At 46.4% G+C, this 27201-nt stretch overlaps 1 protein-coding gene across 1 annotated transcript in view; it reads right to left on the bottom strand.

The window, feature by feature from the left end:
• The window catches only part of SLC6A3 (solute carrier family 6 member 3), a 711041-nt gene extending 684218 nt beyond the window's left edge, over nucleotides 1–26823 (bottom strand). Inside the window, exon 1 of the mRNA XM_078685725.1 lies at nucleotides 26538–26823. Within this exon, the coding sequence (XP_078541851.1) occupies nucleotides 26538–26823 (286 nt within the window). The remainder of the gene's footprint in view (nucleotides 1–26537) is intronic.
• Nucleotides 26824–27201: the final 378 nt, after the last annotated feature.

Consider the following 27201-nt stretch of genomic DNA (forward strand, 5'->3'; position numbering starts at 1 on the left):
TATTGGAGAAATGGGCTGGAATAACTGTGACAGTTCTTCAAGTGTGCTGATCATTCTTATCCAGCTGTCAGCAATTTAAAATGTGATCTTTCACCTTATCAATAAAATTAATTTTTTACAGGGCCATTCGAGGTTCTGAAATTTACTTTTACGTTTTTGATATGTAATTAGGGCCACTGAGACAGATTATATCATAATTCCACACATAGGTCTAACTATCCCTTGACGATATTTGACTACATATATGTCTGGACAACTATCAGGACCAGAAAAATACCCTTAATGCTTGAAGAAGACACTTTCATTTCTAGGTGAATAAGAATTACCTCTGCATGAACAGTGCTAAAACCAAGATCCACAGACTCTAATCATCTCTAGCTGATAGCCTACCATTCAGTAGCCTATGGAACTAGGAGCTCCTCCGATCTTGATTCATTCCGACTGTATGTTGGCCACCAAATCACATTACTACAAAACATTAATCCCCACCGCAATTTGATTCAAAGGCTCCTCGTGTTACTTCAACTACCTCAAAGCTGTTGTTGTATGACTTTATTCGATACATGTATCATAAAAGTTTACACAATTCATTCGTAGGTTAAAAGAAAAGAACGTGAGTATCTTAAAAAACAATGTATCTCTTGCCATACATCCAGTGTGAATTAGAATTTAAAAAAGACAATATGTACAAGGTTTAAAAAACTATTAAAAGAGTTATACAATTTTTATAAGAACAATGTATCTAAACCAAAAAAATTAGGAGGCGGGGGTTTGTGACGCTACTTGTGTGCCTCGCCTATAAGCGCTTTAATCTGATTAGCCATGCGCTTCCCAAATATTTTGCTGTTGCACAGACTATACTAGGGGCAGAGGTGTCTGTTGTAAGAATGCAGAGTGCCTCCTTATGGTTCCTAACCCCCAGGTTAACGCACACGGGTTTCAGACACCTTTTTCTTGCCTGCCAGTACGCTGGACAGGCAAAAAGAAAACGGGAAATAGATTCCGTGGGGGAAGCACAACCAGGGCACCCGCTTACCCTCACCCCTGTGTGTTTCCAGACTGATGTAAAATCATTCAGAGGGAGTGTGCCAGACCTCAGCTTCAAATACAGTGCCGTATCTCTCAGGGACTCAATAAAATCCAGAAAAGGTTCCAGCTTGAGAGTAGGCTTAAAGTCTAAGAATTTCTCCGTCAAGGGGCCAAGTTGCAAATTTCGTATGGCGTTATTAGACACCCACTCCCAGTAGGCCTTCTTGACTATTTGCTTTGGTGGCGGATTCTGACTTTCCCAAACATCTATTAGGCCAATGGTCTCCACCAGCTGTTTCAATTTTGTTATCCAAGCTGTCTTGTGGCCTGTATCCAAGCGAATCAATTCCGCCAGTCCGGCAGCATGGTTACACAGTTCTGGGGTCCTTCTAAGACTTACCCAGAACAAAAGGGGGTGCAGCCTTGCTATATCCCTTATTGCATGTTTTCCAAGGTCGTGACGGAGAGGAACCAGAGGGGTTGACGGAGGAAGAGAGACCAAGTCCCTATAGAACTTGTTCTCCGATCTCTCTAGCTCCTTGATTTTCTCGAATCCCCACAGTTCCGCCCCGTACAGGGATGAAGGCAAGGCTTTCCCCTCATACACCTTAATGGCAGGCACGATCGGACGGCTATATGATAGACGCTGATGTCTTGCAATAGCCCCCGACATGCGTTTATGGTTCAACAACATCTTGGCCAGATGTGAGTTCCATTTCATCAGGTTGTTGACCCGTACGCCTAGGTAGTCAAAAGCTTCGACTAATTCCAAAGGGGAGTCATCCAGCCTGATGAAATTTCTAAAACGCTTGGATGGGGACAAGGCCATAATCTTGGTTTTAGATGTATTAATGCACAAGCCTCGGAGCACACAAAATTGGCTAAACCGATCTAAATGCTTTTGTAAACCCATAGGGCTTTTAGAGATCAGGAGGGTATCGTCTGCGAAAAGCAACGTGGGTGATTTTTCCCTTGCCAGGGTTGGCGCGTCAGCCGAGTCCTCCCTCAAGTGCTCCACCACCCCGTTGATAAAGAGGGAGAACAAGGTCGGAGCCAGAACACAACCCTGGAGGACCCCTCTCTCAACCGATACTCTCTCCGTCAGGCGTCCCTGCCTGCCCCACCTCACTCTAGCATAATTCCCTTCATGAAGGCGCACAATCAAATCCAGAATCAGGGGGGGGGATACCTAGATTGGACAGGACCCGCCAAAGCCTGGCACGAGGGACCAGGTCGAAGGCTGTTCTTAAATCAATAAATGCCAAGTAAAGGCTGCCTTTCTCGATTGTTACCATCTTCCAATAAATCATACAGAATCTAAAGACCTGGTCCATCGTGCCTATCCCCTGTCTGAAACCTGCCTGAAAGTGAGACAGAACTTTATCCTCATTGATCCAAGACCTTAGCCTCGTGAGGAGGACCCTGCCAACCACTTTCTGCGCAACATCGATTAGGCTGATCGGCCTATAATTGGCAGGATCCTCCCTATCCCCCTTCTTGTAGATCGGCACCACCTCGGCACCCTTCCAGGAGTCGGGAACGGGGTGGCCACGCGCAATACAATTCAGGACCCGGAGGATAAAAAGGGCCCAAACCTCACTATCGTGACGTATTAGGTCACCGGGAAGCCCATCTGGGCCCGCCGCCTTACCCGGGGCGATACCAGCAATGGCAGATTTTACCTCCTCGAGACCGAATGCATCCCCCGGATCTTGAATCCCGACGGTGGCCAGCCAAGGCTCCTGGTCAAGCAATGGGTTCCCCCCTCCTCCTGAGTACAGACCATTAAAGTGCTCATACCATTGATGGGGTGTGATATGGTTTGGGATTGAGGCTTCTCCCTTCCTTGTACTGATGTTGATGAGCTCCGAGAACGGGGAGGAGTCCTTCGACTGGGCTGCCTGTTTAAGCTCCTGCCAATGGGTTTCTTCCCACTCCCGCTTCGCTTTGTCTAATGTCCTGTAGTATACCTTCCTCGCTGTTGTTATTTTTGCCTGATCTTTTGTTCTGAGGGCTAGCGAGAGATCCTGCCTCCTTTCGCGGCACAGGGCAGTATACCATAGGTTTGTTGTTTGAGTGGAGTGTGGTTTGGGACCCCCCTCGTCCTTTATGCTAAAGAACTCGCCTATTTTGCCCGTGGTCTCCTGATATATCTCAGTGAACCTGGGATCCCGTGTGGCCTTTGGAAACGGGCTTAGTAGTAAATCGAGCTCGGAGGTCTTAGACTCCAGTATGGCCCTAATATTTTCTAGAGTCTGATCCTGTTTAGCCACCATATGCCACCTAAGGCGGCGGTTACAATTGGATGGTTGAACCTCCCTCGTTGACAGCAGCGTGAGTGTATCCCTGGCAATAGATGTGGTATCTGCTGATCGAGAAAGATGCATGGACAGGGGGTTGTGGTCACTGTCTGAACTCGGAATGACCTCCATATCAACGAGGGCAGCCCAAAGTCCCACATCTATCAATATATAATCAATGCGGAAAGGGGAGCTGATCCTGTTAAATGTATATGCCCCACCAGGATCTGAACGGGTCCTACCGTTGGCTGCTCTTAAATTATGCTCCAAAGCCAAGGCGTTAATCTGTATGGCTCTTTGGGACCATTTCTTGATTGGAGCTAGATTAAGTGTAGGAATGGACTGTTTAGAGTCTTCCTCCCTGGTGCCCAGAATATCATCTTCACTCAGGGGTTCAAAGGTGCAGTTAAAATCTCCTGCAACAATGATCCCTGCTTTTTTGGAGATAGCTGACAGCTCAGCGTCGAGGACTGATAGGGTAGGTGCCGCTACAGCACTGGGCGAGCCCCTAATGTAAACGTTAAAGATCTCTATATGGTCTACCTCTTTACCCCCTCCGATAGATAAGTGTAAGATGTCCTGGGAAGAGGTGCTACAATGGATTATCGACCAGTTCAGACCAATACTGACCCAAATCAAAAGCCCCCCTAAAGGCCGGCCTCTACCCGAGCTGGTCGCAGGGATATAGTATGTAGTGTACCCCGGCATGTACAGGGGGACCAGACTCCTTGTCTCCTGGAACAAGCAGATATCGTATTTGTGGATGAAATCATTCCACTCAGGAAGGGCTAATTTTTTTTGTAATCCAGCTATGTTCCAAGAAGCAGGTGGATTGCCCCCACGGTAGAAGTGTCATGGTCTTCATGCCTCGACCCGCCCGGCCCGGAAAGGCCGGGGTTGGCAGTGATACACGGCCCTGAGCCCTTACATACTAATCCTTCTATCTCAGGTGGCATCATACACATACCATCGGCTCCCAATGCACGACTCTTGCACGCAGTAACGGAGTCATCTGCTATTTGCTCCCCCTCTAGTCAGTCTACTTGGGACAGTCCGGATCCTCCCTCCTCCCGGGCCGTTATCTAGAGCGGAGACCGACGGATCTGGATAGATGAATAGACGGGGGAATGTTCTGAATTCCAAGGCTAAAAGATTTTCTGCTAGGGAAGAATCGGAGAACTGGATCTCAATACAATCAGTTTCGGAGTTCACCCTAGTGACCCGCCTCACCTTGACCATATCCTCTCGTATGATGGATCTACACCCCCTAGTGTGTCTCAGCCAGTGAATTGCCTTATTGTGTATGGATTCATTACTTTCGTAACCCCCTATTGTCGTCAGTTTTGGAACCTGTGTCATGTATACAGTAGCCCTATTATGATGAGATGAGCCGCTTTGGGGGCCTGTATCTATCAATCGCCTAGTCAGCGCTCTGTTAGGGGGGGCCAGAGGCCGAGTCACCTCCAGAGTTGGGCCCTGCCCCTGGGGTCGTCCTTGTGTAACCCTAGGTCTTGCAGAGTCGGAGTATGATCTAGTGGTAGGTGTTGTGAAATGAGGCCCTGCGGGGCTTAGTGTCTACTTGGCAAGTGATAGAGGAAGGTTGGTTGGGGGGGGGCACCCCTGAGCTGCGCTATGCTGATCTTTTCCACTCGATCGCTTATCTCTCGAGGGGCGAGTTGAGCTCGAAAGTTGTGGGAGGGTACCCGTTCCACCAATAGACCCTCTACCTTGTCACACAAAGATGCAACCAACTTTTCCAGCTCAGTAATCCTCAACATCAGATCGGACTTAAAGGGCCCACACGGATTGCAACTCGCCTGGATCTCTGCACAGGACTTGCCAGCACGAGGATGACCCCCCACAACGGCTGGATCGTCCTCGTCAGGTTCAAAATCCAAAGTGGCAAACCTGTTTGAGCACGGGACCAAACAGGCCCGTGCTTGAGCCCTATCCGACTCCTCAGAAGGGGCCACAGAAGGGTTTGTATGCATGGTGATAGGTAGATCAAGATATTCCTCTAACGGGGCGGGGATGATATTCCCAGCTTTAGCACCACGTTTTCGTTTAGTGAACATAGGAGCATTAAACTGATGATGGCCTTGGTGATGTCGAGAGTTGACTGCTTTAACATTGTTTAGGCCTGAGCTTCAACAAGAGGTCCTTCACTAGAGAGAACACAAAACCAGGTTGTCGGGCTCTGTTCACATCAGACCAATTTTCATTGAGCACTATTGTCTTCCAATGGCTTACAGCTCAGAAAATAAAATTAAAATTTCTCTGCAGCATCTTTCAATCTTGGGAGGTCTGAGACCCCAGATACTGAGAGAAATTATTTTGTAGTTGCACATCCGCCTTCAACTTGAGATCCAGCAAGGCAAACCTTATTGTTCAAGATGGATTTAAGTGAAAGTCCCACGGATGAAGATCAAAATTGATACTACAATCTGGGACTCTTGGGTGTCCAAAACTCAGAAATAAAAAGATACACATGTCCCATCTTTAGGTGCGGAGTTCTACGTCCCACCTGCAGAGTCTCCGCAATCGTAAACTTACTATTGACTTGTAGTTTGAGACTTCCCCAAAAAATTTAAATATACACAAAATTGTAAGTTTACTGTTGTAAGGTCTTTCTTCAAAAGAATTGGAATGTTATTTTGTGTGCGTGTAATCATGTGTGTTTGAGCAGTGGTGTTCGACTCTGACAATTGGAGGCGGACTGGCCGTGAGGGAAGCCACACTCAACCTGTTTTTTCAATAAACCCTCTTGTTATTACATTTGTGATTTAGCTTGCACATCGCAACATAATTTTGAAGATGAGCTGCTAGTCCTAAATGCTTCCGTATCATCATTAGCAGCGTGGTTTTCTGAACCCATCATTTGGCTTCAAGGGATCGCCTTGTGTAACCTGTGCAAATTGCTGTGGTGTTTTCTTAGCAGTACCCAGGTTGGTGATTCCATTGCCCAAAACTGTGCAGGCACGAAGTGTAATATTCAACTTAATGTGCACAGGTCCAGTGGGACCTGGCAAGTGCCAATTTCACTGCAAACACCCATATGAGCCAGGCACTTTAGGTTTAAAGCATTTTATTGAGTCATTTACAAAAACAAGAAACCCTAGTCGCAAAAGGGTTTGTGCTACGTTATCGCCATGCTGGAGTGCAATTGGTGCATAAAGTCTCTGCAAACGAAGTAACCAGCCGGCTCCGTCATTGATACTCATACAGCGACAACAATACACTATAAACCATCCCCATTATAAACTCCCCCATCCCTCCTCCCCCCTACTCCCTCCCTTCCCTCCCCCGTCCAGTGCCTAGTGTGCCTCCTCGTGCACTCCTCCCTCCGCCGCCCTCTCCTTTCATCCATCCCAACTTACACTCCATCAGTCAGTGGCATCTGCAGGTGACGTTAGTCTCAAAAGTCTAAGATATCGTGGACATGTGAGTTCCTTAAATTCCATGACCAACAGTGAGTGAAACGGCTGCCACAGTTCTCTGAATTGCTCCACTTCACCCGCCACTGTGAGCGACAACTTCTCCATGCCCAAGACATGCCATAACCTATGTAGCCAGCCCGTGATAGAGGGGGGTGTGGTGGTGGGCCAGTGTATAAGAATGTTTTGAATGGCCGACCCCAGCGCAATTGCAATCTGTCTGCCTCGTCGGGACTTAAGGGGGTACATCAACCGGTTAGGGAGACCTAGCAGTACATATGCAGGGAAGCGTGGCAATTCAATATCAAAGTGCTTGTCTACCTCGTCCAAGATCTCCTTCCAGTAGGGGTGTAGCTAAGGGCAATCCCATAACACATGTGTGAGTATGCCCACAAGCCCACCAGCATTTGTCCTCAACACTGTGATACATTTCGTGCAATCTCTCTGGGGTGTAGTACCAGTAGGTGGTCACTTTCGTGAATGTTTCGGTAAGTCCGGTGTGGTAAGCGGAGTGTCGTGCCCGGTATGAAATCTGGTCCCACTCTGCATGACTCAATGTCCTCCCCAGTTCCCGTTCCCAACGCTCCCTACCAGGATTATAAAGATGAGAGGAAGGGGGCTGCAAAAGTTGGTAAAGATCTGAGATCAACTTCGCATCTGAAGTGCGAGTCACAAGCCACTTCTCGTAAGGTGAAAGCCTTCTGTCCGCTGAGTCACGTACCTGCGGTTGCAACGCCCAGTGTCGCACCTGCAAATATCGCAGTCTCTCCGTTTCTGGTAGGTGATATTCGCGTTTGAAGTCCTGAAATGAGATAATGCCCTCTGGGGCATACATATGGAACAGCGCCCTGCACCCCGCCGTCTGCCAACTCTGAAAGGCACCCTGTTCCATCCCGGGGGTGAAATCCGGGTTCTCAACCAATGGTGTAAACGGGGAGGGGAACGTGGTGAGGTCATGAACAAGATTGGTGGCGTCCCATACCTGCAGAGGGACACGCGTTATGAAAGGCGCGTAAGATTGGGGGGGCGGTGAGTTCTGCGCAAGAAGGGCACCTCTTTTAGAGGCCTGCCCGCTACCACTTGGTCTTGGAAGAGCCAGTGTTTATCCGACTCCCATCTGCTCCACTCAACGAGATAGCGCAGTTGTGCCGCTTGAAAGTACTTGCGCAAGTCCGGTATACCCAGACCCCCCGCCTCCGGGGCCAGCGTGGTGAGGGCTCTCTTCAGCCTGGGTGTGCGGCCCTGCCAGATGAAGCGCGCGAGGTCCGACTGCGTCTGTTGGATCCACCCCTTGGGAGGCATGAGCGGCAGGGCCCGAAACAAATAGAGAACCTGTGGCAAGATCGTCATCTTAACTGCTGCTACCCTGCCCAGCCAGGACAGAGTGCCTTTGTCCCAGCGCCCCAGTTCCTCCTTGATTTTCTTTCCCAAGGCCGCATAATTGGCGGTCACCATAGCGGGCAAGGTGGGTGCCAGGAGGATGCCTAAATAGGGTACAAGATCCGAAGACCAATGCATGGGGAAGAGGTTCTGAAGTTCAGTTCTCGTCGCCGCGGTCAAGGAGACGTCAAGGGCCGCGGATTTTCCCATATTCATTTTGAAGCCCGCAACCGCCGAGAAAGCCTCCAGCAATACACGCCGGAAGCGCTCCCCTCTGGTTAGCTAGCGTCAGTATGACGTCATCAGCATAGAGGCTAATCGTGTGGGTACATCCCCCCATTCTAACCCCCGTCGCAGCCGGGTTCTGACGTATCTTTTGAGCCAGAGGCTCCATATATAAAGCAAAGAGCAGCGGTGACAGTGGGCACCCCTGCCTGGTGCCCCTCTCTATGGTAAACCTTCGGGAGCTACAGCCATTCACCCGCACTACTGCCGATGGGAGTCTGTAGCAGTTGAACACTAGGGCGCGGAACTTCTCCCCAATCCCCACCTTTCCCAGGACCCGCTCCAAATAAGGCCAGTGGACCCGGTCGAATGCCTTCTTTGCGTCCACAGCTAACAACATTCTTTCCCCAGGGATCCGGGAGGCTTTCTCCAGGAGGTGAACCACCCTCTTTGTGTTGTCCACCGTCTGACGCCCCGGGATGAATCCCGCCTGGTCCGGTTCAATCAGTCCGGGCAGGTGAAGTGCCAGCCGAGCTGCAAGGATCCCGGTGTATAGCTTGAGATCGACGTTCAGGAGGGAAATCGGTCTGTATGAGCCGCAGTGAGTTCGGTCCTTCCCTGGTTTGGGGATAACCGACACAGTCGCCTGGAGTAAATCAGGTGGAATAGCTCCAGGCGCGGAGAATGAGTTGAAAAGCCTGGTAAGGACAGGGGCCAGCACAGAGCAAAACGTTTTGTAAAAAAGTGAGGTATATCCGTCCGGGCCCGGGGCCTTCCCATGCTTGAGATTAGAGATGGCCGTGATCACCTCTTCGATCCTAATGTCCCTTTCAAGGTACTCCGCTTGCTCCGGAGCTAAGGAAGGGAGGTCGACCGAGTCCAGATAGCTCGCCACCGCACATGGCGTTGGGGGCTCACCGGTGTACAGGTCTGCATAGTAACGACGGAAAGTCTCCGCTATCTGGTCGTCGTCTGTGACCGTCTCGCCGTACGAGACCCGGAGCTCCTTCACCAAATGCCGCTGCTGCACCACTCGGAGCCTGTTCGCCAGCAGCCGGCCACATCTGTCCCCCCCCGGTGTAGTACGCATGCTTCAAACGCAGCGCCGCATACTCCGCTCTGTCCATGTCTAAAGCCGACAGGAGTTTCCTCGCTGCCTTAATTTGCTTCCAAACCCTAGGGGCTCCCGTGCGCTGATGTACATGTTCCAGCTCGCGCACCTTGTTTGTGAGTTTGTCTCGTTTGAGCTGTCGTTCTCTATTCTCCGCAGATGATATTGCTATAAATTCGCCTCTGAGCACCGCTTTCAGGGCCGCCCATTGCGTTGCTAATGAGGTGTCGGAATTATCATTGTGGGTCTGATAATCACGGATCGAATCCGTGATATGCTTCACTACTGTCGTTTTGTGCAGCAGTGTGTCTCTGAGGTGCCAAACCCCGCGTGAGGACAACACCGGTGGTAAGCAAAAGGTGCCCGTGACGGGTGCATGATCCGATAAGGAGAGAACCCCCATTTCAGATGCTGTAGCTAGGTCACATAGTGGCCCCGTGACCAAGAGGTGGTCCAATCTTGCATACGTCTTATGCGCATGTGAGTAATAGGAGTAGTCCCTGTCGGTGGGGTGGAGGTGGCGCCAGAGATCGTGAAGATCTAGGTCCTCTAGTTGGGACTTGCCGCTTCGTGAAATCTCTCCTGTTTGTGGGTACCTCTGGGCCGACCTATCTAGAGATGAGTCGAATACCATGTTTAGGTCCCCTCCTATGATGATGTGTCTATCTGCGGTGGCTGTGACATCCACTAAGGCTCAGTGAAAAAAGCGCTCTTGATGCTCGTTGGGGCTATATATCGACCCTATGGTGAACACTAGACCTCCTGACTTAACCCTGTACACCAGAAGCCTCCCTTTCAGCTCTGCAAACTTATGTAAAACCTCCCCCCTGAACGTTCGGGAAATTAAAATTGCCACCCCCGCTGTCTTGGTGGTGTTGGACGAAAAAAATTGTGTAGGAAATTTGTGGGATCGCATCCTATGGCAATCACGGGCCAGCAAATGGGTCTCTTGTAAGAGACAAATATCAGCCTGGGAGTTCTCAAGCAAGGACAAGACTGCTTTCCTCTTTACGGGATTATTCAACCCTTTCACATTAAGGGTCAGTACCTTAAGGGTCGCCATTATTATAGGGACAACTGTAGTGCAAGCAGTGAATCGGGACCCAGGAAGGGCGGCTCTGTGCTAAGTAGTGTGTGGAAGCTCTACCCGGCCGAGGTAGGTGCCTTAAAAGCACTGGACGATCCCCACCCCTCTCCCCCCAACTCCCCCCGAACTCCTCTGGCTTGTCCCCACCCAACCTCCCCTCTCTCTCCGCCAACCTTTCGGTAACAACCCCTAAGCACCATAGCTACAAACCCCCCCCCCCTTCCCCACAACAAGACCCAAGTTCTCATAGTCCCAGTCCGGCCCCTCAAGGACAAGACCGTGGTTGGTTACTGTAGTGGACGTCCGGCCACTGCACCCCCGTCCGCCCCCCCCGTACCCCCAAACCTGCATCATAGAAAGGCTGCATCGTTCTCCCCCGGAGGCTTCTTAAGCTGTCAGCGCTACGGCATTGGTGGCTGTGCCCCTGGCAGCTTCCTGCACCGCTCTGTCCATACCGGACCGGATAGTGGGTGAGTCTGGGCGGGTGGACGAAGCAGAGGACCGGCGGTTCGGGATCCGTTGCCAGCCGTCCCTAGTGGTGCGTCTGTGGCGTGGTGTGGGTGGGTCTTCGTCCGTTGCGGTGATGCCCAGTACCTCGCATGTGTCCTGGAGGGAGCGCAGTTGGTGCAAGGTGCCGTTCCATTGGAAGATAAGCCTGAAAGGGTGCCCCCAAGAGTACTGCGTCTCATGGCTTCTCAGAAAGTCAGTCGCAATCTTGAATGTCCTGCGTTTTTGAAGCGTAATCGCCGACAAGCCCTGGAAAAGCACAATCGAGTGCCCCCGGAAGCTGAACGACTGTTGCTTCCTAGCTTCACGGAGGATGCGCTCCTTAAGCGGGTAGTCCGGCAGGAAGGCCAGGATGTCTGGTGGTGGCGCAGAGGTCCGCCTCGCCAGGCCCACTCTTTGCGCCCTGTCTATTCTGATAGGAAAGTCCTCCGCTTCTCCCAGTACTTCCCTGAACATGCACTGTAGATAGGTGGCAACGTCCTCTCCTTCTTCCTTGGATGGCACTCCCCGGACACGGATGTTGTTTCGACGGGATTGGTTCTCAAGATCTTCAGTGTGTGCTTGGAGGTCCAGTTGTTGGTCCCGAAGACAGAGCACTTCCTGCTGCAAGTGCTCAATCTCCTCGTCTCTGGAGTGACCAGCTCCCTCCAAGGTAGCCACCCTCTCGCCCAGGCCATCTACCTCTCTGTTATATCCTATCCTATTTTATCCTATCCTATGTTTCCTTATTGCTCATGCTGTTTCATGTATTTCTATCTTAGCACCTGGTTGCTAGGTTATTGTAGAATGTTCTTCTCCTGATCTTCAGTTGAAGACTGGAGCTTCTTGGATGTGCACTCTGATGGATCTTATGCTGTACTTGGATTTCCTGATTAAATTTAATCATTAAGTTTATCTCCTTCTCCTGTCATACTTTGGATACAACATAAATTGGCGACGAGGTGGTCAAGTCAGCATTACCTACGAACCTAGGCCTGAAATTTTAATTTTAAACAGATCTCATCAGACTTCAGATGTTCCTCAGTTAATTTTGAATTTTTCCTCTTACATCTATTCAAGTCCTCTGTCAACCTGCTTCAAATTGAATTTCTTCAAAACTTCAACAACATTGACTTCATTTAAAGTAAGATATTTTCATATTCTGTGATTTGATAGCACCAGCGCCTGACTTTATCTTTTATAAGTCTTACTACAGCCTCTACAAAATTAACAGTGATTTTTACTACAGCCACTAGAAAATAACAGTGACTTTCGTTTAAAATAGACTCTTTATTTATCCTTCGTGATTTGATTGCACCTGCGCCTGCTCATATTTGCCTGTTCATATTTTCACTGTGCTCTGATTGCACCAGCGGCAGTTTTTTTATCATTATTTATTCCAACTACTACTTTCTTCACCTATAATCAGCGGCTGCCGATCTAGCTGTGCCCTTGATTGCACCTGCGGCAGACTCTTTCACTTCTTTTCTATGAACCTACCAAACTTCTCTACAAGCGGCAAGCAACTTTCCCATTTTTCTTATTTGTCAATTTTCACATTTTATTAATCTTTACATTGACTTCTACCTCCTTAGAACTTTCGTTGTTCAAAATATCGCCATTCTTTCTCCACTGGCGGTTTGGACTCCACGAGAACGACGCTCGCTGCATTTCTTCTTCTTCGACGTCCATCGGCAGGCTCCACAAAAAAAAAAAAAAAACGGTATCACGAGTTGACGTTTGCACGCACATCGTCCAACGTAGCGGCCATTTTGGGGTTGCCTAGCTACCGTCATTACAACGTCCTTTCACGGACTTCAGTGCGTTGTTGCGAACTTCAATATTTTTCTTCCACAAGGTATTTTAATACTTCTTTTGTTCATTTGCTTTGATTCTAAGACAGGCTACTTTCAAATTTACAAGTGTGTTTCTTCGCTGATACACACAGCTGATATTGACTATTTTACCATAACGTGTATCGTCTACGCTGATACACACAGCTGTTACTACATATATACCATAACGTGTATTGTCTACGCTGATACACACAGCTCATATTACATTTTACCACAACCTGTATAGTTTTACGCTGGTACAGAGAGCTAATTCTGCATATTTACTACAACTTGTATCAATTTTGTTCATATACACTGTTGATATTGTATATTTACTACAATGTGTATTATTTACGGTAAATTTTGATTATACCTTGTTCTTTTATATTCATTATTCATTTGTTATTATTATATTAATTCAGGATGGCCCAACAAACTGCAGTTCTTCCTTCTTCCTTTCTTCCAGAACCAGGTACACCAAAAATAAAATGGTCACATTGGTTTAAAGCTTTTAATAGTTACATAATTGCCATTGATGCTGTAAAATTTCCTGCTACCAGGAAAAATGCAATGTTATATAGTGCCTTAGGCGCTGAAGGTCAAAGAATTTTTGATCATCAACCCTCTGTTATTAGACCTCCTTCAGATGATTGGAATGAGTACACTGAGGCTATTGCTTGCCTAGAAAATTATTTTAAGGATGAACCAAGTGTAATTGTTGAGAGACACAGATTTTACACACGCAAACAAAGGGAGTATGAAAAAAATGATATATTTTTAGCTGAGTTAAGAATTTTGGCTGCAACTTGTGAATTTGAAGGCCCTATTGATCAGTATCTCAGGGACCAAATTGTTGTGAATTGTTTTAACAACAAAGTTCAAGAAATAATTGTATGTTGTCGCAATCCTTCCTTGCAAGAAACTTTAGAATTAGCTAGAGGAATAGAGAGATCTGCTTCTGCTTCTAAAGAATTAAGCAACAATAAACCTCCTACACATGTAGATTTAGTAAAATCTACTTCCTCAAAAAGTTCTCAACGTAGTCAATCTCCTAAACTTGAATGGAAAAAGTCTGATAAACCTCCCATTTGTTATAGATGTGGATCAAAATTACATCTTGCTAATTCTACTTCTTGTCCAGCCTTGAAAAAACAATGTACAAATTGTAAAAAGATTGGTCATTTTGCTGCAGTTTGTAAGTTTAAGTCCAAGACAATGTACCTTGAAGTCTCTGATTCTGATAATTCCAATGCATGTGAAGAACAGATTGTAAAAAAATGTTTGTTGTCTGTAGATATGATAGATGGTCAGGAAGATCCTTCTATCTATGATCCTGTATGTGATCTAAAAATTGGTGAGATTCTTGTTAAGGTCACTGTAGATTCGGGATCCCCTATTACCATCATTGCAGATTTTTTATTTCTCAAACATTGGGACGAAAATTTACTCTTACCTCCTGATATACGTACTGTTGCATTTAATGGCAAAGTCATTGATTTAATGGGTTTCTTCAACGACAGTTTAACCTTTGAAGATCGTTTCATTCAGGCCAAAATTTATGTATCTAAAAAGGGTTATAATGTGTTGGGTTGGAAAGATCAGGGCAAATTTCCTTTAGTGTTAAGACCTGGTACCAGAAATCCCATTTCTTTAGACCGTTCTACCACAATTAATGCTCTGAATACTGAGGAACTTTCTCTAGAGAGTATCATAAATAAATACAACAATGTTTTTTCTGATAATCTTGGTTCAGTTAAAGGCTTTGAACATAAAATTATTTTGAAGCCTGATGCTGTTCCAGTGATTCATAAGATAAGACATGTTCCACTGAGCATTATGGAAAGACTGAAGACTCATCTCCAACAGCTGAGTAAAGAGGGAGTCATTGAAAACATCAACTCTTCGTTGTGGGTTTCTCCAATTGTAGTCGCACTTAAGAAGAACTGTGATGAGCTCAGGCTGTGTGTAGACCTAAGAGCCCTTAACAAAAATATTCAGGTAGATTGTTTTCCTCTCCCGCGTATTCAAGATATGTTGGCTCAATTAAGGGGTACAAAGGTTTTCTCTACCATAGACCTACGAGCTGCTTATCATCAGATAGAGTTATGTGAAGAGTCTAGAGACTTAACTGCATTCAACACTCCTTTTGGTCTTTTTAGATATCTGAGGTTACCTTTCGGTCTTGCCTCAGCGGCATCAGTTTTTCAGAAACTAATGTTTCAGTTATTTGGGGAAGTTCGTGACGTCTTAGCCTATCAAGATGATATTTTGATCTCTACTAACACTGTAGAAGAACATCTTGTCAAACTTGATCAAGTCATTGGTATTTTAAGTGACCATGGTATGACTGTTAAAAAACAGAAATGCAAATTTCTCCTTAGTGAGGTTGAATATCTTGGCCATACCATTTCTCATAAAGGCATTGCTCCAAAACATGATCTCTTGCAAGGTATTCGTGATTGTGCTCAGCCCATTAACAAAGATCAATTAAGATCATTTTTGGGTTTAAGTGAATTTTATTCGAGATTTGTACAGAATTTTGCACATGTTAGTGAGCCTTTGAGGTCGCTTACTAGGAATAATGTTAAATTTGTGTGGGATGAAGTGCATAATGTGGCTTTTGATTCTCTAAAGGAATTGATTATACATGCCCCAGCTCTCAAGCCCTTTGATGAGAACTCTCTGTCATTTATTACAGTGGATGCTAGCAATACCGGTTTGGGTGCTGTACTGAGTCAAGCTGATGGTGGGATTGAAAATGTTGTTGCCTTTGCATCCCGTCAACTTTCCTCTTCGGAAAGAAATTATAGTACCACCGAAAAGGAAGCTTTAGCTTGCGTTTGGGGAGTTAGACATTTTTCTACGTATGTTTGGGGTCGTGAATTTGTGCTGGTTTCAGATCATAAGCCATTGATTTTTATCTGGAATGACAAGGGTTTAAGGAATGCTAGTCCTAGATTAAGTCGTCTTCTTTCAAAGCTTTATGACTTCAATTTCATTATGAGGCATATCCCTGGTGGGAAGAATTTCACGGCAGATTTTTTGTCAAGATGTCCTTCAAGTTCTTTGAAGTTTTCTCCTATTCTTGATGACAAAGAAGTAGTTGTCAACCTTCTAGATGGACTAGTTCTAGCAAAGGATGTGGTTTCTGAGTCTGTTTGGATTAAAGAGTCTTTGCGGGATTTTTCTTTTCAAACTCTTAAAAAGTATATTGCTGAAGGTTGGCCAAGAGAGAATCTTATTGATAAGGATCTTCTTCCTTTCTCCAAAGTCAGAGATGAATTAAGTTTGGAGGGTGATTTACTGTTGAGAGGTGTTTCCCTCATTCCTCCTCCTTCTATTCGAGATAAGATCATTGAAATTGCTCACAACGGTCATGGTGGGATCACAAGCACAAAAAAGAGATTGAGGCTTCATTATTGGTGGCCAGGGATGGACATCTGTGTAGATACCTTTTTAAATGGCTGTAGCGAGTGTTCTCGTGCTGAGAAATCTTTGCGGACTGTTAACAAACCCTTGTGTCCTGTTGCTTTCCCTGACAGTCCATGGGAGAAATTGGGTATGGATTTTCTAGGGCCTATTGGTGGTTTAAACCAGGGTTTCAGGTTTATACTTACTATTGTAGACTATCACTCCAAGTGGCTTGCCTGTGAATTTTTAAAAGAACCCAATACCTGTAATGTCATAAAATGTCTTAAGAAACTTTTCCAGTCCGAAGGAATTCCCAAGTTCTTAGTATCGGATAATGGGGTACAATTTGTATCTTATGAGATGAACAGTTTTTTGGATAATTTTGCTATCAAACATCTTACCACTGCCTTGTATTCCCCACAGGGCAACGGTTTAGTGGAGAGAGCGAATCGTGTCCTGAAGGATGCAGTCCAATTAGCTATTTCATCTGGTATTTGTGTTCAGGATGTTGTCTGCGACAGGGTTTGGTCAAACAACAACACACCACACTCAACCACTGGGGTGACACCTTTCCTCTTGTTAAGAGGGAGACAATCCTTTAATGAATTATCACCTGGTTGGGTTGTTAGCAAAACTTCTCAAGGTAAAGGTGTTGTTGATCTTGATCTTGTCAAGGACAAGGTTGTATCTGCCCAACTCAAGTCCAAGATCAGGTATGATCTGGATAAACATGTAAAAGAAATTTCTTTAAACGTTGGTGACAAAGTTAGAATCCGAAGACCATGTAAAAACAAAGGTTCAAAGTTTTATCCGGAGACAACTATTGTTCAAATCAGCAAACATGCTGTTAAGGTTACTGGTGGTAAGTGGTGGAGTAAAAGAGCCGTTTCAAAAGTGAAGGACTCGAGCGTTACTCCTGTTAATGTTTCAGGGTCCAATGTTATTCCTAATGCAGTTGCCTCTAACAATTTTTCTCCTTACAACCTCCCTTCATGTAATTCCAACGTGTCTGAGGGAGCTATGTCTTTGTTTGACGATCCTAATGTTCATGAGGAAGAGTTTCTTCAATCTACTCCTTTGATGATTTCTAATGATAATAACGCAACTTCTTTAGATGTACCTCAACTTACCTCAGGTTCTTCTGAGGTCTCTGCATCCTGTTCAAAGTCATCTAGAATTAAGTTTACACCCAAATATTTGAATGATTACATTACTTGATATGTTGTTCAGTTCCAAAATTTTTGTTTTCTCACTTTGTTTATTTTATTTTGCTTTGTTTTGTAATTGTGGGGAAGGAGGTGTGTTATATCCTATCCTATGTTATCCTATCCTATGTTTCCTTATTGCTCATGCTGTTTCATGTATTTCTATCTTAGCACCTGGTTGCTAGGTTATTGTAGAATGTTCTTCTCCTGATCTTCAGTTGAAGACTGGAGCTTCTTGGATGTGCACTCTGATGGATCTTATGCTGTACTTGGATTTCCTGATTAAATGTAATCATTAAGTTTATCTCCTTCTCCTGTCATACTTTGGATACAACACTCTCTCCGCACTTCTCTGACTTCTCCGGCTACCTCTTGTTTCAGCGTCTGAAAGTCGTCCCGCAGTGAGCTGAATAGAGATTCCAGGAAGGATCTGGTGACCGGCGGCTCTCTTTCTTCCGTGTCTAGCGGGCTTCTCGAGGGGCCTGGCGAGTGTTGTTCTCTGTCCGTTTTCGAGGTTCCCCTGTTCAACATCTCGGGCAGTGTCCGGTCCCCCTTCTTCGGCCCCCTGTTGTCCGCCATCACAGGGGGTGTTGGAGCCCGGGCAGGGCCAGTCGGGCAGCAAGGCCTGGACGAGGGGCAGCCGCGTGTCGGTGAGAGTCCAGCCGGGGAGGGCGGCGTCCTCAATCCCCGTGTTGCAGCCTGCCTCCCCCGTTCGAGGTTGTAAGCCGACCCCTCTCTCTGCGGGGTCACCAATCCCCTTTGGTCGCAGTCCGCCATTGGGGGAGGCAATGTCGGCTCAGATGGGACCCTCGACCCTCCTTCTCTGCAGAGCGAGGCCTCCGATCGATGCCTCGCAGCCTCCCAACGCCTCAGCGGCACCCTCTCAACAAAGCGTAGTTAGTCCCCTCTCAGGGTTGAGGCCGTCAATCTCTGCCCGTTGAGCCCCTTCAAAGGCCCGCGCCTTGGGGCTTGTCACGTCCCACGGGGCGCCGATAATGTCTCTCCGGGCGCTCGATGTGTCTCTTCCCCCACTGATACGCAGGTCGGTCTCGCTTCTAGCCGCGTTCCAGACCTGCGGCCACTCCCTCGCCGGTCGTCGCGGGCCTAGACCCCGGGGAGCGCGGTCCCTGTAGCTCTCCTCACCGTTCCAGTTGTAGGCCGCGTCCCCGGCCTCGCGTGAAAGCCTCGCGCCGGCTACGCTGCGTTGTGCTCCCGCCGGCCCCCTCCGGTCGTCCCCCGGGCCCAGGGACCCTCAACTCGTTGGTTCGACACTGCCACCGGGGTCGAGCGGGGGCCGTCGCGCCCCGCCGTCCACCGACACCCAGGTGGATCAAGCGTCCAGTCACTTCCCCGCGGGCCCCCTGAGCTCCACGTGGGGCGGGTCCCGGGGCTTCTCCTTTCGCCGGACGCCGTCGTTGGGCAACTCACTGTGTCCTCCTCGGGGAGCGCTGACTGCGGTGCCCCTCACCCCCGCAGGTGTAGCGCTATGTGGCAGCTTCATGAGGGCCTGGTCCGTAGCAGGGGGCCGGGATGCTTCAGCAGTAGGCCGCGTCCCCGGCCTCGCGTGAGTGTTTCCGGTTAGGCGGGACCCCTCGACGTCGCCTCTGTCGACCGCCCCCGGGCGTCACTCCCACCTCGGAGTCTGCCGGTGTCTGTGTCCGGGGGTCGAGCTGCGTGGGACGCCTGTCGCTTCTCGGTGCTGGACTCGGTGTCTTCCGTCGCCCAGGCGGCCTCGTGTTCGGAGCCGCGTCAAGGCCACGCACCAGGAGTCGCCGCTCTGCTGAGACCTCCGGCTGCAGATCGCCTGCAGGACAGCCGTCCAGCGATGGACCGTCGGTGGATGTGTGACTCTGCCAACTCACCGGTACTAACCGGGGGGAGATTAGTGCGATTTCATGGCTTAGGGGCCTGAGGTCGGAGGAGCTCGCGGAGAGTGCGTCCGCTCACCTCGCCATCTTGGCCACGCCCACTGAGCCAGGCACTTTAAGAGAACTTACAGAGAGTATGCGCTCAGTGTATCTCAAGCACACTCACCTGCCTGGTAATCCATCACGCAGCTCCTACAGTGCTACTGTCTGGTGAGGAAACAATGTGATATTACCAGGAGTATTCAGACTGTATTGCCATAGTACACTTGCATAAGGATTGGGAGCAATATATCGTTTTGAGATGGAACTGAACATTACCTCAGCTTTCTGGAGTAACTGCTTCTTCTGTTATTAGAGTAATGATCCTGAGTCAAAACGTAACTCTAGCAGTTCTTCATGATTCATGGGAATGCATCCTGTGGTGTTAGGGGAAAGACCCATTAGCAAAATTTAAGTCTGTGTAATCTTCCTTTTGACTGTACTTGAGGAAAGACCATATAGCATATGATTTAGGTATGAGTCACCGGAGATTATAGAAGCTTCATTGATAACATCACCACAACCATTCTTTGCCTACCTGAGATCCACCATTTGAGTGGGAAGAATGGGTAGACATGTTCAACAACTATCTTGAACTATTGGATGGGCAGGATTTCGTACAAGCTGGAAAAGGGTGTTGTTGCTGAATGCTTAGTCAAGGAAGGACAAAGTGTTTTTAAATATTTACCTGCATTACCATTTCAAGAGGGTCAACTGCCGAAAGATTTGTACAGCGAAACAAGAAAAATACTTGAGGTCAGATTTGCTAAAGGGATTAATGTGGTTGTGGGGAGATACAATTTTACACACAGAGGCCTGGAGAATCAGTCGATGAGTTAATGTCTAGGCTACGGGAATTTTCAATAAAATGCCAATGTGGACCCATGATGGAAGAAATTATTAGGAACTAATAAATTGTTCAGTGCAGGAGTAGAAAACTGCATGGAAGGTTGTGGGCTGCTAAAAATCCTCTTCTGAAGGATTCTATTAAAATAGCAAAGATTGTGGCAGAGTTAGAATATTGCATGCAGGAAATGGTTAAGAGAGTCGTAAGGGAAGGTAATGACGTGTCATCAGTAGACAAGGTGGAGAGTGAGGTGGCAGTAGAAGCCAAGACTAGTAGTTGTAAATCCTGGAAATGGTTGTCTAGCAATAGGCCACCATGTAATGTTTGTGGGAGGTATGGTAGTTACAGTCATACTACAGAGGCAAAGAAGTGTTTTGCTGTAGGTAAAGGACATAGAAAATGTGGCATAAGGGACATTTTGCCAGGATATCTCGTAATCCACTGAAGGAGAAAGTAGTGGGGTTATCAGAAGAAGTCTTTTCTGATTCCATGAGCATAGGGGTAGATAGGATGTATTGAGGGTGGTGATAATTGCTCAGGTAGAAAAAATAGAACCAAAGGCACCGCGGTATAAAAATGCTATTCATTCATTCATTCATAATTCGTCATTCCAGGAAAACAAGTGGAGTTAATGGTGGATTCAGGGTTCAGGGTTCTTACATACCATTATACCCAAAAAAAGTGTTTTTGGCAGAATGGCCACAGGTGAGGTTATTTGCAAAAGATATCAACCCTGGTGGGTATCAAGGGAAACAGATAGATAATATCAGATATATGCTTACTGACATTGAATTCAGAGGTAGATGCATAAAATACAAGGTGTATGTTGCAGTACCCGGTCCACCCATTTTAGGGTGGCTTCATTAGTATGATTCGCACATCATAATAAATTAGTGTCAAGGTGGTAGAAGAGGTTACACTAGATGATATAATCAGAGGACTGGAAGGTATTTTTAGAGAAGAGATGGGGGAGTTGAAGGGTTACATCCATAGGATAAGATTAAAGCACGTTGTGGTACCAGTTCAACATAAGGTCAGAAGGGTACCCATTCTGGTTTGGGATGAAGTAAGGAAAATGCTGGATGAGCTGTTGGAGAGTGACGCGATAGAACCTGTTGAATCTCTCCCATAGTAATCACGGAGAAAGCAGATACGAAACTTAGGTTCTGTGTGGATTCGAAAAGTTTGAATCAGAATGTGGTGGCAGATAGTCTTCCTCTCCTCAACATAAATGAATTGATTCTGATTCACACGGGGGGAATTTGTTCTCACAATTAGATTTAAAACATGCCTGTCATCAGGTCTGCCTTCAAGAGAATTCCAAGCCTTTGACAGCATTCATAACTATGGAGGGCACTTTCCAAATTACCGGGATGCCCTTTGGTCTGTCATTGACAGCCAGTGTCTTCCAGAGAGTTATAACTGAGGTGTTCAGGGGCTTCAATAATTTCATCCTTTTTCAGAATCACCTTTAAGTGTCTGGGTACATTGTGGAAAGTCCTAATCTTGCATTAAACAGGTTCTGGATAGAATGTCAAAATCAGTGTTGACATTGAGGAAAGAGAAATTCTTGGTGAATGAGATTGAGTATCTTGGGCACACTGTGTCAGCTAAAAGGATTTGTTATCTGCAATTAAGTTGGAACCTGCACCTCGAGAAAAAGATCAATTAGGATAAGTTTTGGGTTTAAACGAGTACTATTCCAAGTTTGTAAAACATTTTGCTTGAAAAATCTGTTGAGGAATGGTGTACATTTTTCTTGGGGTGATGAACAAAGTGTTTTGACAATATCAAAAAAGAAGTGTGTGAGGCTGGGATTTGGTTCCATCAACACTAACTACAAAACTATTGTGACTGCAGATGCGAGTGCCACTGGGATAGAGGCTTTGTTGTCACAATTTCATGGTTCTACAAAAACAAACTAGTGCATCTGCATCCCGCTCTTTAAAGTCTAAAGGACAACATTATTCTGCAATTGGCAGGGAGGGGCAGGTGGCAGCCTGGCGGATGGGGCCCTTCAGAACATATTTACGGGGAAGTGGGATTGTACTCCATACTGATCATAAACCTTTGTTAAAAGTTAATCTCCGGGGGTGCAGGTGAGGGATCTGCCAGACTCGCTAGGTTGGCAACCAGGTTGCAAGAGTACTATTGCACTGTTGATTATATACCTTAGGTGGAGAAATGTTCAGGCAGATTGTCTCTCCTGTCTGCCGTTAGATTTGGAATATGTGAATGAAGAAGCAGTCATTCGGAGTGGAACAGAAGGAGCTGTGGCAAGTGTGGGTAAAGTAGTTCAATGGAGCTTGGGAGTGGTGTGTGTCAAAGAATGGCATGAAGCTATGGAGCATGATGAGGTTTTGAACAAGGTAGTGCTAATGATTGTAAAAGGTAGGAGGAGTGAGAGTACTTTGCTGGCAGCTTTGAGTTCTTATGGTAAACTGCTGGATGAATCGTTATTGATAGGTGACAATATGGTGCTGTGTGGTGAGAAAATTGTACCGCCTGTGGATACGCTGAAGAAACTGTTTTTGGGCACTTACCAAGAAAAGATTAAGGTTGTAATTTTGGTGACCAGGGATGGATGACAATGTGGTAAGCTAGGTAGAGCAATATGTAGAGGGTAAGGAGAATGAAAAGAGACTGAAATTTGGTTGTCAGGTAGATTTAGGTATGTTGCATAGACCAGGGCAGGTTTGGCACAGTGCATGTGTGGACTTTATTGGTCCTATGTTTGTGGTCAAACGTGAGAATGGATTCGCACTTGTATCGGTCAATGTACACTCTAGGTGGTTAGTAGTCAAATTTATGTCAGAAATTTCCCCTGTATCCACAAGAAGCATCTTGATGGAAATGTTTAGGGACAAAGGGTTTCCTATTTTTCTGATTACAGATAATGGTACCCAGTTCACTTCTCTAGAAATGAGAGAATTTTTGTCATCATGTGGGGTCAATCACTCATGTGCAGCTCTGTAAATTACCAAGCTAATGGAATTGTTGAAAGGGTGGACTGTATGACCAACAGTGCCATTCAGTTTACTCTAGCTAACAAGTTGAGGGCTGAGAAAATAGTTTCTGACTTAGGGGACGATTATGATGGCGGGCGGACCTGAGTCCGTCCGCCACCATAGAGTAGGAGGGACCGTCTGCAGGGGCTCCATGCAGAATAGGATGTGACCGCCAGGGTGGCGGTCACATCCTCAATCTTTAACATTGCGGCGGGTGCAGCTTCAAGCTGCACCTGCCGCAATGTTAAAAATGCAGGCACGGCATTTGCGTGCACAAAGCAGCAGGCACCGCGCGGTGCCTGCAGCTTTGTCCACGCAAATGCAGGGGGGTACCATAGGTACCCCCCATGTGCACCCCCCCTTCACCAAGGGGGCCCACAACGGGCCCCCGAAGTCAATGTCCGTATGCTTTTCCACGGCGGAAAAGCCGCCGTGGAAAAGCATATTAATTCCGCCATCCTAATATGGCTGGCGGTCTCTGATAGACACCGCCAGCCATGTTAATGCTTTTCCGCCGCGGTCGGAAGGCGACCGCGGCGGAAAAGCGGCGGACAGATTCAAAGACCCACCAGCCATCCTAATTTGGCGGTGGGTCTTGCCAGCATCCGCGGCGGTTTTCCCGCATCCTCCGGGCCGGCGGTGGCTTCCGCCGGCCCGGAGGATGCGGGAAATCCGCCATCCTAATGACCCCCTAAGTCTGGGCATATCGCACTACAGAAAATGCTTCTGTTAATGCTTCACCTTTTTTATTTGATATGGGGTACAAAGCCCAGTACTACACTTAAACCCTCAGGGATGAAGGAGTTAATTAAGAGTGAAAGAACCATGACAGACCAGGTGACCGAATGGGTCACCAAATGTGGTGGTGGGGATGTATCAGAGTCCTTGGATGGTATGACTAGCCATGAAAGGAGGTTTTTACCAGAAGATTGGGCGAAAATATGGTCAAGTTGAGTAGTGAAAGGTTTGTGCAAGTTCTATGGACCTTTTGAAGTGAAGGAAGTTCATTGTTGGTATATGATGTTGACCAATGGTAAAAAGTGAAAGCTTAGGAGAACTGCTAAGTCTGGTTCCCAAGAGTGCAGGGTCAGGTATGTTGAGAGGGATGATGGGTGCAGTGAGTTTATGGTAATTGAAGATGTGGAAAATTCAACAGTTCCGTTACTTTCTGGTTCTGGTGATTGTGGTGCTAATGAAAATGTCCAAGAGATGGTGGGAAGTTAGAGTATGGTTTCCGGATTTGAAAGAGCTCAAAGAATGAGAAGGGCTCCAAGGTATTTGCAAGACTTTTAAATATAAATTGTTGTATTTCTTTTATTTTTTTGCTTCAATGCTTTCTTCTTGGTATTTTCTTCTATTGTTGTACAGCTATTTAATTTTGCTTCTTATTGATATCATTTGTTATTGCTAATTGTCTTATCTTATATGTTTAGCATGGATTACAAAGGGATGGAGATATGTTGTAATCTTTTTCTTCAAAAGAAGTGGCTTGTTATCTTGTGTGCGTTCAATTGTTTGTGTTTGAGCAGGGACGGTCGACTCTGACAGTTCGAGGCGGACTGGCAGAGATGGAAGCCACGCTCAATCCTGTATCTTCAATAAACCCTCTTGTCATTACATTTGTGCTTTGGCTTGTGCATTGCAACATTTAGCTTTGTGAATAAGGCCCATAATCTGTCTGTGATGACCACTAGGACTACCCATTCCCCTTGATAAAGGGCACAGTGCCACAGAATTTAGTTTAACCCCTTGCATGCTGCCGCGATTCTGCGCCTGTGCGGCAGAATCGCGAGTGGGCGGGATCATGATGGCCCCCAGCCGTCATCAGCACACGAGCGCCGTAGTGCATGACGGATGGGGGCCGTCATCAGCATGCAAGGGGTTAGTTATATCTTAGACTATATCCCGAACTTACAAGAGATGTATCTATTTCCCTCTGTACTCAAATGGTGAACAGCCATGTTGAGGTGTGTGGAAAGGGGTTTAGAATAGAAAAACTGTCTTTCTGACAGTTATTTCTGTTACAAGACAGCACTATACAACATACATAAAAGAAATACTCATTCCATCTCAACAAAAAAGTAACAATGCTTGCTGTGATCGTATTACAGCATGCAGTGTTAAGGTATGCAGTAATTCCACCAGAGTCGTAATGCCATTTTGGTCGAAACGTTTAGTTGGAAACTCATGTTTCCGTCCAAAATTTTACTTAGGCCTTAATCATATTCGGTCCTAAATTAATATACTAAACAAAAAATTAAAAATGGCGTAAGACAGCTGTAGAATTGTTAAGGACTAAGGACACGATATATAAAGGTATTTTACTAAATACAGGGTTTGTGACTACAAAATGCCTTTTTAGTATTCACACAAGTTCCTTTCAAGACTCAAGGCCTGATTTTGATTTTGGCGGACAGGTTACTCCATCACAACTGTGATGGATATCCCGTCCGCCGAAATATAAATCCCATAGGATAATATGGGATTTATATTTCGTCTGATGGGATATACGTCACTGTTATGACAGGGTAACCCATCCACCGAAATCTTAATCAGGCCCTTAGAAAAATCATTCTAACTGCATCACAAATTGGAGAGGGTGTGAAAAGAGTGCATCCCTACTATTTGCAATATGGAAAGGCTTATATCAATGGTTTGTTATGGCAATTGTGGAAAACCATTGATCAGATATCAATACCTCTAAGGGGTGATATCTGATTTGCTAAGCGGAAGTATTTTTTTAAAGCTACACCGGTCTCTTTAAAGGATGCCTTTAATAAAGGAAAATCCCACATAGGAATGCTGAAGCATGGACAGAGGTTTGTTCTTTGCAGCCCCCCATTTCTGAATTTGCAGCCATTCACAGACGGTTGCCAATTGCAACCAGGCTAATTAATAGTCGTTAGGCAGGTCATTTTGTGACCGCATGCAAAGAGGCAGTTTGTGATGGCACCTATGCATTCCTATTCACAATCCATTCGGTGCGTAAATTGCATATCCCTGGTTTGTAAAAGTGAATAGAATTTCAGGCACTAAATTGGTAGATGGCAATAGAACATCAGGCACTAAATTGGTAGATGGCAATAGAACATCAGGCACTAAATTGGTAGATGGCAATAGAACATCAGGTCCTAAATTGGTAGATGGCAATAGAACATCAGGCCCTAAATTGGTAGATGGCAATAGAACATCAGGCACTAAATTGGTAGATGGTAATAGAACATCAGGCACTAAATTGGTAGATTTCTTATGGACTGAAGAACTAACTGTACCTCCTCCATTCTTGTAGCAGAGATATGGGAATCTCCAGACGTTTGCTAAGTCCACTGCAAACCCAATCACTGAGAGGAGGAAGTCAATCTTCTTACTCCAGGTCTCCCTCTCTTCATTTTCAATGATCGTCTGCGAAGGGTTGACTAGTGTTGAGTTAGTGAACTGCACTCCGTTCTGCTCCTTGACCAGAATGAGCTCCACCTCCTTAGGAACCATGGTGTTGGAGTCTTTGGCAGGAGCCACCACTGAAGACATCTGTCCTACAGGGGCTCGAGCTTTGATCATAGGGAACGGGCGGACCACAAAGCAACTTTCCAGATCCTCCAGTGATGGTCGTGATTCTCTATGAAAAAAAAAACATCACAAGGTTACAAATGCATCCAAGAATGTATTCATGGTGCACAATTTAGAATTCTCATCTACCAAACTCTGGACCCAAGTATCAGTAAAATGTGTAAATGCGCTAAGACCTACATCAAAGACGTGGGCATTTATAAAACAAACACAAAAAGTCCCAGTGGCGTGCCATGGGCATTCACAAGTGCAGCGCACTTCTGTATGTAAGCATGCTTCCCCTAACCCTGCTTATGCAAAGTGGGAAATGGGAAAACAAATGTAGGATACTGTGCGTTTTCACACTTGTTTAATTTCCTCTCTTCATTT

The sequence above is a fragment of the Lissotriton helveticus genome, chromosome 4_1 (genome assembly GCF_964261635.1).
Source record: "Lissotriton helveticus chromosome 4_1, aLisHel1.1, whole genome shotgun sequence".
NCBI lineage: Eukaryota > Metazoa > Chordata > Amphibia > Caudata > Salamandridae > Lissotriton > Lissotriton helveticus.